General features: G+C 39.0%; 1 protein-coding gene across 1 annotated transcript; it reads left to right on the top strand.

Annotated features, from left to right (window-relative positions):
* The first annotated feature begins 1,202 nt into the window (after positions 1-1,202).
* TSPAN19 (tetraspanin 19) lies at positions 1,203-14,614 on the top strand. Its single transcript, XM_072865366.1, is given in 9 exon segments — positions 1,203-1,226; positions 2,284-2,376; positions 2,472-2,544; positions 6,518-6,677; positions 8,935-9,112; positions 11,576-11,719; positions 13,116-13,142; positions 13,144-13,211; positions 14,491-14,614. Coding segments are annotated over 9 exon segments (891 nt in total).
* Positions 14,615-18,085: the final 3,471 nt, after the last annotated feature.

Genomic DNA, 18,085 nt, shown 5'->3' with positions numbered 1-18,085 from the left:
CGTGCACTTGATACTTGTCTTGTGATGCGAGTTACACTGCGATCATGGTGACTGAAGACCACGGGCACCGTGTCATGCATTTAGCAAACAACTTTGCCAATAAAAAAGACGTTTCTGTAGGCCTGTTGCCTGAAACCAGGAAGTCAGGGCTGATAAACAGAAGAAAACTGTCTCTGTTGTAAGGATGTGGTTAAGTTGCACTTCAGGAAGAAACATATCATTATGAGACTGTGCTCTTTAAGGTAGGATGGACGTATTCAGAGCTGGTAAGGATTTTCTTGTGAAGTAACTGTACATCATTGTACAGTTGTACAGTTGAACAAATGTACATAATTTTACAAAGATAATATTTCTATTTTTAAGATAAATTAAGATAAACTGAAATTATTATTATTATTATTATTATTATTATGGCTCAAAAAAGCGCATTGCAACTGCGTACTTATTACAACAGAACTATTGCAGGTGCCAGTTTTCAAGTGAAATATGTAACCATTCAGGGATTTTTACTAGAACAATGAATCCCACCAATGTTTTAATACATTCTGGTTTTGAAAATTCTGATGAAGTTTACTTACTCTTAAAAGTAGTGGATCTTCTTCATGGAAAGTGCAAAACCAGTTATCTAATACAGTCCGTAAGTTTACATGGTGCATTACTGACCCAAATCCACTGCGGAGCTAGTTTGAGAAGCTTACAGCTTTCTTCATTCTGCGATTCAGCAACAGAAATTTTATAATCCAGGCAATGAGGATCTTGACAGGGCAGGCAAAGCTTGTGTTTGCTGAATCTTTTCTTCTAATCAACAAATTTGATACATATGTAACATATGTTTTGTATATAAAATAAGTTGTTCACACAAGATATTTTTTGACCGCAGAAGCTTCATCTTTGTAATTTTTTTTCTGTTTTACAAATAACAGAAGACATAACTTCTTATTGTAATCAATCTGTAGTAATTCTGACAGAAGACAAGAACAATTCCTTTCAAACAAGTCCCTTTGCATTAGAAAATACTTTCTGAAGAGTATGGCTGTGCTGGTTATGTTCACGCGTCTGTGTATGTTTGTGTGCCTGTCTGCTTTGCACGTGAGAAGTGTAGGACAACTGCAGTCAGCTGCCATTGCAGAAACCGTCTTCTGACACTGCTCTTGGGCTCCTTTCAGCTTGTACCACAAAGCCAGGCAGACCAAAGCTAGAGTATGTTTACAGAAGAGGCAAAACAGGTGAAGGGGAACATGAGGTGGGGGACAAATGTATGAGTTTCACTCTGTGCAAAAATCTTGATAGGCCCATAAGATGTCGTATCCAATAATGATAGTAATAATAATAATAATATATAAAAAATAAGTCTTTCATCAGAGAGTTTACAGTGCTAGGGGTCTTTCCTGCTGAAATATGTTAAACTGCACTCAAGATGTGAATGCCCACGTGACTTCACTGCAGTTCTGTTGAGGTTTGCAAGCATTTGCAAGGGCGATACAGTTGGTACTCAGGTTCTAACGCACACTTTGTGTGTATTTCAAGGGCAGTCGCTATGGGCAGGGTCTCTGCTTGCCCTTCCATTGACTGAGTGCCCACTTGCTATTGGTGAACAATGAAGTGCATCTCTTAATTTAGTTTCATTTGAAAGGACTACAACTTTTCACATCTTATTACATGCCACAAGACAAAATGGAGGAAAAAAGTAAGTGGGGCTGAGTGGGAGATTCACTTCAAAAGTGTAAAGTGTACTCCAGAGTTTAGTACAAGACAGCTGGTAGCACCATTTGACAGCTTTCATGGCTTTGCTAGAACTGTGTACTGGATCCCACTGAAATCATTAGGCTGTATCTGCTATTTTCAACAAAAATTGAATCAGGTTGTGTAGACAAAGGAGGGCTTATACCCTTACTGTGGTTCTCCCTCTTAATTTCAGCTGGTATCCTTAATAATTAGTAAACTAAGTGTATTAAAGAATATAAGGACAAGTGTATGCCAGGCTATGTAACTCTTGCTGTCTCTGCAATATAAATCTTCCTACATACATGCTGCCTCCAAATGTCTTTAGCAGTTAAGAAAAAAAAGCTAAAAAAAGAAATACATGTGTACAATATAACGTTAGAGGCAATTAAGACCAGACACCATCTTGATGCTTCTGCTGTTGCCACTATTTTTTGTTCAATGTATCAGGTGACTGTTTAAATTTATAAAACATTATCTGAAGAAAATAAATCCCATTGTAATTGATAAGCTTAGTTTTATCTGTTTCATATGGAACTGAATATATGATTATGTTTTCAGCTGTGATTCAAAACTGGAAACCGAAGAATGAAAATAAGAGATAAAATACTAATACAGAAGTACTACTTAAATGTCTTCAATGGAATTTTCTTGGTAAAAATTCTGTTTTCTTTTTCTTATTTAGCAGCTTCAAATTAATTTCTTTAAAATGTTTTGAATTAAAACAATAATCCTCCTTTTTTTTCCAGGCTCTGGGTCTTATGCTTTTGACATTTGGCCTGTGGCTTTTATTTGACAGAAACAATTTATTCAGTGTGTTATGTGAGTATAAATTTAATTTTTCTTTTGTTTCAAATGATCGCAAGATAAATCAACAGAAGCAGCTATAGAATTTTTTTTTCACAAGGTGGCAGTATTGGATTGAAATGCATAGGTTATTTTTTTCTGTTGTGTACATTTTTCATCATTAGACAGTATGATTATCAAAATAGGGGAAAATATATATCAGTATATCTACAATTTATATACTATTATCATTTATATAATTTATTTATTTCTCTTGGTGTACAGCTTATAGTTGAATCACTGAAATATAAAACAGCTCTGTTGATCTTTTCTTTATATAATTTACCAGACTGCATTTAGCCTGCATTTGACAAGATTATAGATCCTTTAGGTGGATATTTGGGTGGAATGAACACAAGTTGGAGCTTGGGCCTACCATATAGATATTCCTTTTTCCCAGGGTGTCTATCAAATTGTTTCACAGAGAAGTAAGTTTGGGGTCACATAACAACATCTGTGCTCTTAAAGAGTTGTCTGGCTTGGCTGCACCAAGGAGCATCAGTTCCCAACTGGTGGGATGGGAATCATCCATTACAGTAATTCTGGGATGAAACACTTGAAATGGAAGTAATGAAAAACCCTGCTACTTTCTATATCTATGCAAAAATGGTTAAAGTGGAAAGGGGAAAGTGGCCAGTCACAAAGAGGGAGGATAGCGTTGAATTTGAGTCTGGATTTAATGAGAACTATATCTATGTCCACACAGGATTTGTACATGTGCTACTAGAGAGGAGCCTAAGGGTGGCATGCCAATGCTGGGAGTGAAATCGATAGCCCAGCTGAAGTGCATCTACACCAATGCACGCAGCGTGGGCAACAAACGAGAGGAGCTGGAAGCCATTGTGCAGCAGGATAGCTATAACTTAGTCACCATCACAGAAAAGTGGTGGGATGACTCTCATGACTGGAGTCCTGCAATGGATGGCTATAAACTCTTCAGAAGGGATAGGCAAGGAAGCAGAGGCGGTGGGGTGGCTCTGTGTGTTAGGGAGTGTTTTGATTGTGTAGAACTCAGCGATTATGATGATAAGGTCGAGTGCTTATGGGTAAGGATGAGGGGGAAGGCCAACAAGGCAGATATCCTGCTGGGTGTCTGTTATAGACCACCCAACCAGGATGAAGAGCAGATGAAGCATTCTATAAGCAGCTGGCAGAAGTCTCACAATCACTAGCCCTTGTTCTCGTGGGGGACTTCGACTTACCAGACATCTGCTGAAAATACAACACAGCAGAGAGGAAACAGTCTAGGAGGTTCCTGGAATGTGTGGAAGATAACTTCCTGACACAGCTGGTAAGTGAGCCTACCAGGGGAGGTGCCTCTCTTGACCGGCTGTTTACAAACAGAGAAGGACTGGTGGGAGATGTGGTGGTTGGAGGCCGTCTTGGGCTTAGCGACCATGATATGATAGAGTCCTTGATTCGTGGTGAAGTAAAGAGGGGGATGAGCAAAACCACTACCATGGACTTCCGGAGGGCAGACTTTGGCCTGTTCAGGACATTGGTTGAGAGAGTCCCTTGGGAGCCAGTCCTGAAGGGCAAAGGGGTCCAGGCTGGGCATTCTTCAAGAAGGAAGTCTTAAAGGCGCAGGAGCAGGCTGTCCCCATGTGCCATAAGATGAACCGGCGGGGAAGACGACCAGCCTGGATGAACAGGGAACTTTTGCTGGGACTCAGGAAAAAAAGGAAAGTTTACCACTTTTAGAAGAAGGGGCAGGCAACTCAAGAAGAGTACAGGGATCTCGTCAAGTCATGCAGAGAGAAAATTAGAAAGGCAAAAGCCCAGCTAGAACTCAATCTGGCCACTGTTGTAAGAGATGATAAAAAATGTTTTTACAAATACATTAACAACAAAAAAAGAGGCAAGGAGAATCTCCCTCCTTTATTGGATGCAGGGGGGAACATTGCCACCAAGGATGAGGAAAAGGCTGAGGTACTTAATGCCTTCTTTGCCTCAGTCTTTAATAGTCAAACCAGTTATCCCCAGGGTATTCAGCCCCCTGAGCAGGAAGACAGGGACGGAGAGCAGAATAAACCCCCCATGATCCAGGAGGAAGCAGTTAATGACCTGCTACGCCACCTGGACACTCACAATTCTATGGGGCCAGATGGGATTCACCCGAGAGTACTGAGGGAGCTGGCAGAGGAGCTTGCCAAGCCACTCTCCATCATTTATCAGCAGTCCTGGTTAACATGGGAGGTCCCAGATGACTGGAGGCTTGCCAATGTGATGCCCACCTACAGGAAGGGCTGGAAGGAGGATGCAGGGAACTACAGGCCTGTCAGCCTGACCTCGGTACCAGGGCAAATTATGGAGCGGTTCATCTTGAGTGAGCTCAACAGGCATGTGCAGGCCAACCAGGGGATCAGGCCTAGCCAGCATGGGTTCATGAAAGGCAGGTCCTGTTTGACCAACCTGATCTTCTATGACGAGGTGACCCACCTAGTGAATGAGGGAAAGGCTGTAGATGTTGTCTACCTGGACTTTAGTAAAGCCTTTGACACTATCTCCCACAGCATTCTCCTAGAGAAGCTGGCAGCTTATGGCTTAGGCGGGTGTACTCTTCACTGGGTAAAAAACTGGCTGGATGGCCGAGCCCAGAGAGTTGTGGTGAACTGAATTAAATCCAGTTGGCAGCTGGTCACAAGTGGTGTTCCCCAGGGCTCAGTTTTGGGGCCAGTCTTGTTTAATATCTTTATCAATGATCTGGATGAGGGGATTGAGTGCGCCCTCAGTAAGTTTGCAGATGACACCAAATTGGGTGGGAGTGTTGATCTGCTTGAGGGTAGGAAGGCTCTGCAGAGGGACCTGGACAGGCTGGATCAATGGGCTGGGGCCCATTGTATGAGATTCAACAAGGCTGAGTGCCGGGTCCTGCACTTGGGTCACAACAACCCCATGCAACGCTACAGGCTTGGGGAAGAGTGGCTGGAAAGCTGCCCGGCGGAAAAGGACCTCAGATTGTTGGTCAACAGCCGGCTGAATATGAGCCAGCAGTGTGCCCAGGTGGCCAAGAAAACCAATAGCATCCTGGTTTGTATCAGGAATAGTGTGGCCAGCAGGACTAGGGAAGTGATCGTGCCCCTGTACTCGGCACTGGTGAGGCCGCACCTTGAATACTGTGTTCAGTTTTGGGCCCCTCACTACAAGAAGGACATTGAGGTGCTGGAGCATGTCCAGAGAAGGGCAACAAAGCTGGTGAAGGGTCTGGAGCAGAAGTCTTATGAGGAGTGGCTGAGGGAACTGGGATTGTTTAGTCGGGAGAAGCAGAGGCTGAGGGGAGACCATATTGCTCTCTACAACTACCCTGAAAGGAGGCTGTAGTGAGGTGGGTGTCAGTCTCTTCTCCCAAGTAACAAGTGATAGGACGAGAGGAAATGGCCTCAAGTTGCATCAGGAGAGGTTTAGATTGGATATTAAGAAAAATTTCTTTACTGAAAGGGTGGTCAAGCATTGGAACAGGCTGCCCAGAGAGGTGGTGGAGTCACCATCCCTGGAGGAGTTCAAGAAACGTGTAGACGTGGCACTTGGGGACATGGTTTAGTAGGCATGGTGGTGTTGGGTTGACGGTTGGACTAGATGATCTTAGAGATCTTTTCCAACCTTAATGATTCTATGATTCTATGATTCTATAATACTAATTTTTGGCAAAGAAAAATTCTGTAAACTTGTAATTGTTCTCTGATTTTATTGTGAGTGGCTCACATTGTTCAGTTGAGTATGTTCTGTTTATATCTCGTATGTTGTTACCATCCTTTGAATTTATGCAAACATATCTTTTTCTGTCTGTGACTGTAGATAACGTAAGTAATAATAATACCCTTTTATCATTCCACTATTTCCATCCTTTCAGTTATGGCATTTCAAAGGTTTAATTGTTTTTCTGGAATAAGTTTTGTAAGTGGAAGTCTCAAAAAAAGAGAAGTGACGCTATGAATGTACTGTGTTACAGTTTCTTCAGGTGAGAACCAGCTCGTGGCATATATTTCTTGTATGTTACTTGGAATTGGCTCTGTTATTACTTTTACATCATCTGTGGGATTCCTTGGAAGTGTTAAGGAAAGCAAATGTCTACTAGTTACAGTAAGTGTAAATCAGATTACAACTTTCTCGTAAAATGAAAAGGAGTTTTGTGTGCATGAAAACTGTGATCCTGTCTTGGTGTTGTGATTTCCACATACAGTGATTAACAAATCTGCTGATAGAAAGATATTTTTAGATAAAGTCCTGGCTCAAATGAAATCTGAACAAAACTGAAGATCCTTCCATATCACTGCATGAATGTTTTCAATGACAAAACACTTGCAGTTTGATGCAGCAAAGATTTTAACCACTGTATTTATTAACTTAGAGGTTTTAAAATTAATTTTATATTGAAATTATGCAGAGTAACTATTTCTCAGTATGTGCTCACATGCTTAGTATGTGCTGAAGAAATAAAGACAAGCTTGCCACAAAATATTGCAGATTGAAGGCACAAAGTAGCTACAGTACGGCTACATTATCAAAACAGAGAGTATGAGTAAAAAGCTGTTACCTATGTAGACCTACCTGGATACTCCATATTTATATACTGTTCCTGCTTTTTAAGGAAAGAACACTTTGATTTCTGAAAAGTTACACTGTAACAATACATTCTTATGATCACTTTGATTACATTTTTTCCTTTGTCTTTTATTTATTGTCACCCTTTTTGAGCAATCTGTTTTAGACTATGTGAAGGCTGAAGCAGAGAACTGTTCTACCGATTCGTTAAGCACTACAAATATCAACTGGCACAGCAGTGAGTTGTGCTTTGCCTGAAGCCTGCCTCTTAGACTGTGATGTCACTTTCTGAGGGATTTGAGGAATTCAGCATGGTTCAATAGTTGTAAAGGAGAGTGCATGGAAATGTATTTCCAGTTTCTCCTCTGCAACAAAACATACTCTTCCTGTTCAGGAATGTGGAATCAACAGTGTAAGGGACAGCTTTATTCCTTTTCGAGGGATGACCCAGAAAGTCCCTCTTTCCTGGGCATCAGCAGAGGTAGGAGAAAGCATTAGATGCTAACTTTTCTGCTAGCAGGTGATAACAGTAGTCTGTTATCAATTGATAATAGGAGTTGTTGGTATCATAGCATGCAAAGTATGCTAATGAATACTAATTTTATTGTTTGAGCCTGTATTTTAGATCCGAGTAGAGCTCTAATATAAAGAATATGTATCTTTGCTTTTAATAACAGGAGGCAACAATAAATTCCAACATAGCTGTTGTCGCTAGTAACTGTACTGCTTTGAAACTTTATTCAGTCATTTATTTTTCTACATATAGCAACTCCAATAGCTTGAGCACTCCTCACAGTATTATATGGAAGGTAATCTGTAATGAATCCATACTGGTCTGGCTGCCTCCCTATTCCATAATTCCAAAATCTATGGTTTGAGAAAACCTCCCATAACACTGGTCTCATAAGGTTCATACAGTTCTCCAAATCCTGCTGCTATTCAGGCAGGGTACCCCACAAATAAATTAGTTTTACTCCATCAAAGTGAATCTGTATCATCAAGATTTCTTCATTAAATGTTAATCTATAATGATGGAGTCCTCCCTGTTTTATATGATGGTTTTACATATTGAAAGATTTGAACTGTCAGGAATGATGCATTCTGGATTCAGCTATTTGTGCTAGGAAAATTGGTTGAAAGATTGCAGTTAAATCTATTTTATATGAACTGTAATTGCACTTGATTCGAACCTTAATTAAGTGTTGCTGAAGTATAATAAATGATGGTAACATCATCATTCACTGTGCAAGCTTTTGAATTTTGTTTTTAGGATGGCTGTAGCAAGGGGAATGAGTTGGAGAAGTCTCATTTTTTTCTTGTTTTGTAATGAAACCTTTCAGTGGCCTAGGAGTTCTCCTCTGCATGTATTCCCTGTGACACATGGGCCAACATGAGCTGCTAACTTCCCTAGCCCAAAGCAACACATGTCCTGGCCACATTGTATGGTGCTCACAGAAGTTTGTATCACATTAGGTGTAGAATGAATTTTGGGTTTGTGTTTATTATTATATGGTGCTGTGCTTATTAAAAATAGTATGAGAGGTAGGATTTAGTATTTCATGACAGATGAGGTGCATCTAAGCTATGTTTCCTGGCACTTCTGTTTCCATTTGGATTAATCACCTGGTGTGTGCCTGTGCTATGTGTGTGATTTGGGTCACTTCACTTATGCTTTCAACTTTCTTTCAACTTTTGCTTTTGCTTTCAACTTTCCCATTAGTGCAATGACTATGACATGTCTTAGATCATATTTGGCAAATTGATTAGAATGCTGCTCCTTGCAAGTAACCCTTGAAGAAACCTGAATATCAATAAAAGATCAAGGATTATACTATCCATCCACACTCTTATCAATATGCGTATACCAAATGCTATAAATATTTATGAACAGGTCCACAATCAATGGAACAACAGAATTGATGAAGTTATTTCTGAATACAGGAATGAGAGCCTGGCTGAGCAGGAGCCCGTGTGGAACATTCTGAATGCTGTGCAGCACAATGTAAGAAAAAACCTCCACAAAATATCACCACCAAAAATAGTGCATCAACCAAAAAATGTTTATACCAATCAGAACTTAGTTTAAAAAAACAACTCCTTTAGTAAAGGATTAATTTTTCAAGATCCGCTGCTAATATCTGATGTGGGTGGGCAGATTCCTTGCTGTTATATGGATTATTATGGATGAGATTAGGCTTGTAAAGGACTTGTCAATGTATGTAGGAGCAGACAGTTCTGGTCACTGAAGTTTGCTGCAGCTAAAACAAACTGATGGGTTTCCTAATGTCTTCAACAGTGCTAGATACCATAAAACATTTGGTCTGCCTAGGTCTCAAGATTGACCTGAACCATGGACAAGGAGAAGTGCTATGAGGTCAAAGCAGAGGTCCTGCTGTGAGAACATTTGAATAGGTATTGCACTGAGACTCTCTCAGAAATAATGCTTAAAGCCTCAAATGAGCTTGCAAATCAATACTTTCAGCACACATAGTTAATTATTAATCATAATAATTTTTGTGGCCTGACAGCATGTAATTTGTTTCCTTTTTCAGAAAAGTCCTTTAAAGCATTTGTTTAGGATCAATTATTTTGGAAGTTGTTAGCAATGTTTTTGACCAGTGGCCCTTCAAATTAATTCTGCATCATGAGCTTTTAATTAGAAACACTACAGCTTAACAGTTTAATATAGTTTAATATGCTTGTGTAGACCGGCTGTGAGTCCCTTAGTATGACTTTTTGTAGAGGTGAGTTCTATAGTTCTTGACAAACATTGAAGATAATTTATGATTCCAGATAACTCACAAAACATGTATGTCTAGACTCAAGATTACAAATGCATTTGTAATGTATATTTAAAATCTGTTCTTTGAAAATCCAGTCTTCTCTCATTGCATTCATGATTTCTCTAGTGATTAATGGTGACCTCATTATGTCAATGGTGTGGTTAGACTTATGTGCTGGTATACTTGAGCTCAGTTTCATTGAACTGTTGTGGGAGCACAGGTTTCAGCAAAGCTACCTACCCATGACCTACTCTGGTGGGCATGTTTAAATTGTGGCATATCTCAAAGTCCTGTGGATATTTTGCTGTTGGTACCTAAGCCAGATAAAATGATATTAAATCTGCCAAGGTGAGCTGTAATCACACTTTTGAATGAAAACTGCCATCCCCAAGACTTGTGTTGTATGCTTCCAGCTCTTTACAATATCATTGGCATCTGCCATGAGAAAGACAAAAAGCCTAAGATCATGAACAGTATTAGAGAAGAACAGATTTTTATATATTCATGGCAAAATTTAATGTACTGCTTAAAGCGGGTGATTTTTTTAACTGAACTTATAGGGTTGTTGAAATTTAATGTTTTTACAGAGAAAGGACAGTTTTGGCTAAATTACCTAATTTTTCAAAATTTAGAAGCTATATATTTCGGATAGACTCTTCAAAACACCAAAACAAGATGCTTTTGTTTAGCATTCATAGCCAGAATATGGCAGACTTTTCACCCCACAAAAAACCCCCACAACAAAACCAATCATTTCCGAAGTTTCATCCTGATTCAGAATGAAAAACTGCTTGAATTCCTACATGACAAGAATTCTGTTCTCCAAGCTGTTTGATGGCTTGGTTTGGTTTCGTGTTACTGGTATTGAAGTAGATTATTGGGAAGAGCTAGCTGACAATCTATTTGAACAGGGCACAGTACTTGCTTTGTGCTTTGAGTTTGAGCTATGTGTTCACAAGAGGTCAATTGCTGCTAAAAGACAAGTTGGAATAGGGAGAGTTTCTAAAGATCTCCTCTTGCTAAGAGTGGAGAATTTTTGGAAATACAACATTAGAAGTGAGAAAGGAATAACTAAAAAATTTTTCAAAATCCGGTCCTTATTTAAGTTCCTAGATCAGACTAAAACATTGTCTGTGTTTTTAATTTTATTTATTAAAATATGTTTTATAAAATCTGTCCCCATTTACTGCATTCATTATGAAACAACATTCATTATGTTGTTTCCAACAACATATAGTTTTCTTTCTTCTTTTTCTTGTGCTTCACAGTGAGCACGTCCTTAATATAGCTTACTGCTTACACACACTTTCTATGCTGAATTTACTTTGGAAGGTTAAGGGGCATAGTCAGAATGTTTTGCTTTAATTTGGGTTTGTAATTTTTTTTTCTATTTACATGTGTTCTAGAATAATTTAGAGTCTAAAAGAAAGTTCCTATCAAAAGTATATTTTATTATCATATCCTTCTTAAACTTGTACTATCTGGTGCATATCATGGGAAATTATACATACACAAGGGTGAAACATCCCCTGCAGAAACCTTTCTCTACTGAATACAGAGGGAAACTATCTAGGTAATTTAATCAACTAAATCCAATAGCTAGCACTGGTTGGGGTGGAAATTCCTCCGTGTGACAGTCTTTATAGGTGTTGGAGTTACAAGTTACAGGATTTCTATTCTAGATGGAATGCTGTGGAAGATACAATGTCACACAGTGGGAAACTAATGAAAACAAGTAAAATAGTAGTCAGATCCCATGTTCACGCATAAAATCTAGTCTGAAGAAATGTTTTTGTGATGTCCCAAGGGATTCAACATACAGTGTGGTAAGAAATAAAAAACATGTCTTGAAGAATGTGACTTTTGCTACTAAACGGTCTTTGGAAAAAATATACAAAATGTGTTTGCCACCAAGACTTGGCTTACAAATGCCAAAGTATTAATAATCATTGTTTTGTCTTTGGTCACTCTGAAGTGACCTTTTACTCCTTAGGTGTCAGTCATGTAGGCAGTTCTAAATTAAGGATATTTCAAGAAAACAGGAGTGGTGAATATCACAGATCAATATCACAGACATTTAGTAGTGGTTTAAGAAGTAGTAAGCATCTTGGCATTCAAAAATCCATGCTGTGCAAATCAATGATGACAATGGAGAGTGACAGTATATAAAAAGTGTACAGTACATTTTCCACTAGTAATTACTATTCATTACTTACAGAAGGTCACCAACGTCTCCACCTGATTATATTATCTGTTTCTATAGCATCTTCAATACTTTACAGGATAAGAGGAATGAGCAAGGCGTTGATATATGAGATGTGTTTCCTGAGACCAGTTCATGTTAGCATTTACATGTCTTAATATCAAGGGACCAGTTTGCATAGGACCATCAGATATCATCACCTGATAATAGAAAACTGGAGCCAAGTGATACGTATTATGCTCTTCTATAAACCCTGCAGTGTTAATAGGACCATCCAATGAGAACAAATATTCAGTGGGCAAAGGTTGTTTCTTGACAATGCAGGACAGTAAATAATAGAAAGGATGTTGTCAAATAGCATCTGGTATTGTCTTCCTTCACTCATTGGTTTGGAATTGTTCCCTGTTTCTACAAACCCTTGTCATTATTAAAAGCTAACATCAAAATATAGAAAGCATTTATTTCTATGTTTTATTATCTTTATAGCTATTTTAAGCTATGTAATAATTTATAATCTCTTTTTAAAAGCAACATAATAAGAATAGGCTGTAATCTGGAAAATATGCGCATCCATTTCAGGATGCATAATGTATGAGAATCAGTGAAAACTTGAAAATATTTCTTCAAGCATTTACTTGCAAGGTAGTCTCTTAGTTATACTCACACAAAAGCAAATTCCCTTTTGATTAAGTCACAAGCTCTGGAACATTTCCATACAAAAATATCAGATTTACTTAAGAACAATCTGTTTAGTTCAGATAATTTTTAAAATGTTATAGCTAACTCTCCGCAGTACATATTACTGATGTATTTGGTTTCTGGCAAGTAAATATCAAAACCCATCATAACATGCAGAAAGTCCTATTCTCTATATTTTAGAAGTGAAAGTCCTATTCTCTATATTTTAGAAGTGAAAGTCCTATTCTCTATATTTTAGAAGTATGTTCTTATAAAGATGCAATATGAATTCAAAAGTTGAAATTATTTTTCTTGAAATCTGTTCATCTGTACTTGCTTAGGGATGTGAAGAATATTTAAATATGGTTTGAAACATGGTTTGAAAACAATGTTTTGATGTTAACTGCAATTACTATCAGCCTGCTAATTACACAGGTAAGAGTACTTTTAAGCAAAAAATCACAAAATATTGATATTCTGCTGGGTGTAAAAATCAATTCAGTGCCATTTGACTTTGGCACACTCTCCAAAATGTTGTAAAGCTTTCCATCAATTTTGATTAGAAGTAAGATCAAGCAATGTTTACCAACAAACTCCCATATATTCAAGCACCATCACAGATGTTGGTGTTGAAAGTTTGTTGAATGAAATGTTTGACCTAACCTGTGAAAGAAACAGCATTGCAAGGACAGGAAGCAGTTAAAGAGAATGTAAAAATCTGTGGAGCAAAAGACCTCTTTTGTCCTCTATTTGTACAGAACCATTAATGTGATAAATAAAACAATACAAAATCATGAAACCGCTCCTCCCACATACCTATGAGAAAATTTTATTGGGTAAATAGGAATAAAGCTTTCAATATCAAAACAAAATCATATGAATAATGGCAACAAGAATTGATCGTTCACTCCACAGACTCCCTGAAGGTTGAGTACAATCAAGCAGGCAGAAGGATTTTTGATAATATCTAAAATCATGAGGTTGAAAATGAGATTAGTTCATTTTTACTCATAGAAGTATGACCTATTTTACCTCTTCCATATGTAGTACCTTCCCATAGGAGGTATGTAGTAAAAACATTCTGGCTATGGAGTGGGCCAGTTCAGTAATGAAAATGTTTCTTATTCATACTCACCTAATCCTCGCTAGCACTGTACATGAGTGTCTCATGATCTTCAATGTACTATCATTGTCTTGTCAGGTGGGAAAATGCTGTTATTCCCATTCAAGAGGTTAAGACCAAGATTCATCGGACACTGAAACACTTAACACTTAACTGAATTATGTGCCACTTGAAATGAATTTCAAGATACTTCTGTGGATATGGGCCCAAGTGACTTGCTGGAGGTCACGCAGCAAGCCTGTGGCAGAGCAGAGAATTCAGCTTGTGTCTTCAGGCACATGTGATCATTCTCCTTTATACCCTTCTGTGTTTTCATTCACAGGAGCCAGGTTAACAGTCAAATTGACTCTGTCATGAGTGAGTATCAACACTTTCTTTGTTGTTTTTAACTCACCTTTTTTCCTTTCTCTTGGAACAGGCTGCCCAGGGAAATGGTTGAGTCACTATCCCTGGAGGTATTTAAAAGACGTTTGGATGAGGTGCTTAGGGACATGGTGTAGTGGTGGTCTTGGTAGTGTTAGGTTTACGGTTGGACTCGATGATCTTAAAGGTCTTTTCCAACCTATACGATTCTGTGATTCTGTGACTGTGAAATTTTTGATCACACTAACTGGTCAGCTATTTAGAAACATCAGAAAGAATAATATTTGGCCAAATGAATCATGTACTCTTCTGAGCATTGCTGGAGTGCAAGAATTATCTGATCCGTGCCTGTGACAGTCAACAAAATTACTTCCACTAAAATTTGGATTGGGCTCTACATATTGTAATCACTAGTATATTAACATTTGGGCTTTAATATCTTTGTTTATTGTTCATGGCTATGGATATGGCAGTATGCTACAAAATTATGTGTCTTAAAGTCTGAAGTACTATGCCATTTACTAGGTGGTTAATAAAACTTCCTGATAAGCTGACTATTAGTTTCCTGAGTCTCCAGAACAACTTGTTCAGAGTGTTGTAAATAGTACTGTATAGTATACCACACTTTGAAACAGAATAAACCCTTTATCAGGTTCAGTCAAGAAACACATTTACTAAACCTTGCTGATAGTTCTTTAGACCTTTACCTTTAGACCTTTACCTTCTTTAGACCTTTACCTTTCCAGTCTGTCGTGGTTTAACCCCAGCCGGCAACTAAGCACCACACAGCTGCTCCCTCACTCCCCCCTGGTGGGATGGGGGAGAGAATCAGAAGAGTAAAAGGGAGAAAACTCATGGGTTGAGATGAAGACAGTTTAATAGGTAAAGCAAAAGCCACGCATGCAAGCAAAGCAAAACAAGGAATTCATTCACTACTTCTCACCAGCAGGCAGGTGTTCAGCCATCTCCAGGAAACCATCAGGCATAACGGTTACTTGGGAAGACAAAACGCTATCATGCCAAACGTCCCCCCCTTCCTTCTTCTTCCCCCAGCTTTATATGCTGAGCATGACGCCATATGGTGTGGGATATCTCTTTGGTCAGTTGGGGTCAGCTGTCCCAGCTGTGTCCCCTCCCAACTTCTTGTACACCCCCAGCCTCCTTGCTGGTGGGGTGGGGTGAGAAGCAAAAAAGGCCTTGACTCTGTGTAAGCACTGCTCAGCAGTAACTAAAACATCCTGTGTTATCAACACTGTTTTCAGCACAAGTCCAAAACATAGCCCCATACTATGAAGAAAATTAATTCTATCCCAGCCAAAACTAGCACATTCTCCACCCCTTATTCCATACCATTTATGTCATGCTCAGGTCTCACATTATCCAATACAACCTCATTAACCACCAACCCCCTTACCATCCTTTGATATAATACACAGATATCATTCCCTTAGTCTATGGACCACCCCTGTGAGATGTTTGTAAAATGTCCATAAATGTCCACAAAATGTCCGTTGAGTTAACTTAGTCCATGACTTTGGTCTCCATCTGTTATGGTGGTCACTCAGGACAGGAGAGGTGGTGTGTTGCGTGGAGTTATTTAGCACCAAAGCCAGCCCAGCTTGGGTCACTGCTGCACTTGCACTGCTTCTTGTAAGGCTTCTCCTCCACTGGTTCAGGTGGTTCCTGCTATAGTAATTCCTACAATTTAAAGGTATTTCCATTACAACCTCCATCCCTAGTCCCTTTGGGCCAGGTTATAGGGTTTAACATTGCAATAAACTCCTCCCCTCCTCTGTTTTATCCTTGTCTGTTGTGCAATTTAATCTCCAAAAATTTCACTGAGTCTTAAAAATATTGGACTCTCATCAGCTCTTTTGCAAAAAGTGTTGTAGTAGACATCTTTCATTCTTGCTGAATGCTTCTTACCATTCATTTAATCAAATGGCTTCAGTGGTTTACGTGGAGTAAGCTTGAAACCCTAAAACATTCTTTATCATCTAAGCAGTGAGGTGACCTGCAATATCTTGAGGAAAACAGAGGAAGGCGTGGTATTACAAATGTAGGTGGTAGCATTGTTCATTATTTTTTGTCTAAAACTTCCCATTTTAGTAATCCATTTTCTGATGCTTATAAATTTGGTAACTTATTTTTATTTAGTCTAAAAAATTTCAATTTCAAGTGCTTGCCACAGGTTGAATTTCATATTTAGAGAACTTCAAATAAAAGAAATGTGTCAATTCAGAGGTGAACAGCATGCTTGGAACAGAATCTGAATTCCAAACTTGTATGTTTTGTTCTGCCATCAGCAAAAATCTAAGGAACACAGTGGTGAAGTCTCTCATCCCACTGAAAGGTTTATCTGCCATTAAAATGTCAGATACCTGTTACCTTGATGTCAGTGATGGTTTAAGAGGTTTTAATCTTGTTATTGATGTAATTCAGTCTGAGAAAATCTGAGGAGGATATTAAATAATAATAAATAAATAAACAATAGGTTTTTTCAGTAATCTTAATTTTGCAATTTACAGAGTACTTCAGAAAATTAAGATCAAGATTCTGAATTTTAGTTCATAAATATAATTCTAAAGTATAAAGATAACCTAACTTAACTGCAACAAACATTATGTTTAAAAATCCCAACAATCTGGTGAAATAACAGAAGCTATTTTTTCATTAGAAAGTAGATCCATTTCACTGAATAGGTCTGTGATACAGAGCAGGTTATAACAACTATTTTTCACTTGCTTTTTGCCATGCATCTAATATTCAATATGGAAACTAAATACAGAATTGTAGAACCATACAGTAATACAGGTTCAAATGGACATCTGGGGACTACATAGTTCAGTCCCCTGCTCAAAGCAGGTCCACTTAGATCAGGTTGTTCAAGGCAGTGTCCAGGTGAGTGTGGCATATCTCCAGTGATGGAGATTCCACAGTATCTCTGGGCAACCTGTTCCAGTGCTTCACAACCCTCACAGTGAGAATCTTTTTCCTTACATCTGACTGGAGCTTCCCATGTCACAGCTTGTGCCCTTTGCCTCTTGAACTACCACTGTGCACCTCTGAGAAGAGTTGGCTCCATCTTTTCCACTCCTTCTCACTATGTAGTTGAAGCTAGCATTAAGATCTCCCCTTAGGCTTCTCTCTTCCAAGCAGAGCAAACCCAGTCCTCTCAGCCTCTCCTCCTGTGTCATGTGCTCTGGACCACTATTTTGGGGTTCCTCTGCTGGAACTGCTGCAGTATGCCAATGTCTTTCTAGTACTGGGGAGCACAGGACTGGATGCAGTGCTTGAGATACGGTCTCACAAGAGACGAACAATCATTTCCCTCAGCCTGCTGACTGCACACCTGCTAATACAGCCCAGGATGCAGTTGGCCTTCTCTGCTGTGAGGGCACACTGCTGATTCATGTTCAATTTGTTTTCTAGCAGGAGCCCCAGGTACTTTCTGCAAATGTACTTTCTTCCCATTTGGCCCCCATGCAACCCATACTGCTGCACAGGGTTATTTCATCCCAGATGTCTTTACTGGATGTCATGAGTTCCCTGTCAGCCCATTTCTCCAGCTTGTTGAGGTCCCTCTGAGTAGCAGCTCTGCCCTCCAGAGTATTGTCTGTTCTTCTTACAACTTGCTATCATTTGCAGAGCTCCTGAAGGTGCAGTTCATCCCATCATTCAGGTCATTAACAGAATTGCCCCAAGTCTTGATCCTTGAGGGGTAATGTAATTAACCAGCCACCACCTCAGCTTTATACTGCTGATCACAATTTTCCTCCCAATAGTCCTCTTATCCTGTCCATGTGTCACCACTTTGGCAATAAA

The sequence above is a fragment of the Ciconia boyciana genome, chromosome 1, assembly GCF_034638445.1.
Source record: "Ciconia boyciana chromosome 1, ASM3463844v1, whole genome shotgun sequence".
NCBI classification, from domain to species: Eukaryota; Metazoa; Chordata; class Aves; order Ciconiiformes; family Ciconiidae; genus Ciconia; species Ciconia boyciana.
This window is presented reverse-complemented; position numbering and strand designations above follow the sequence as displayed.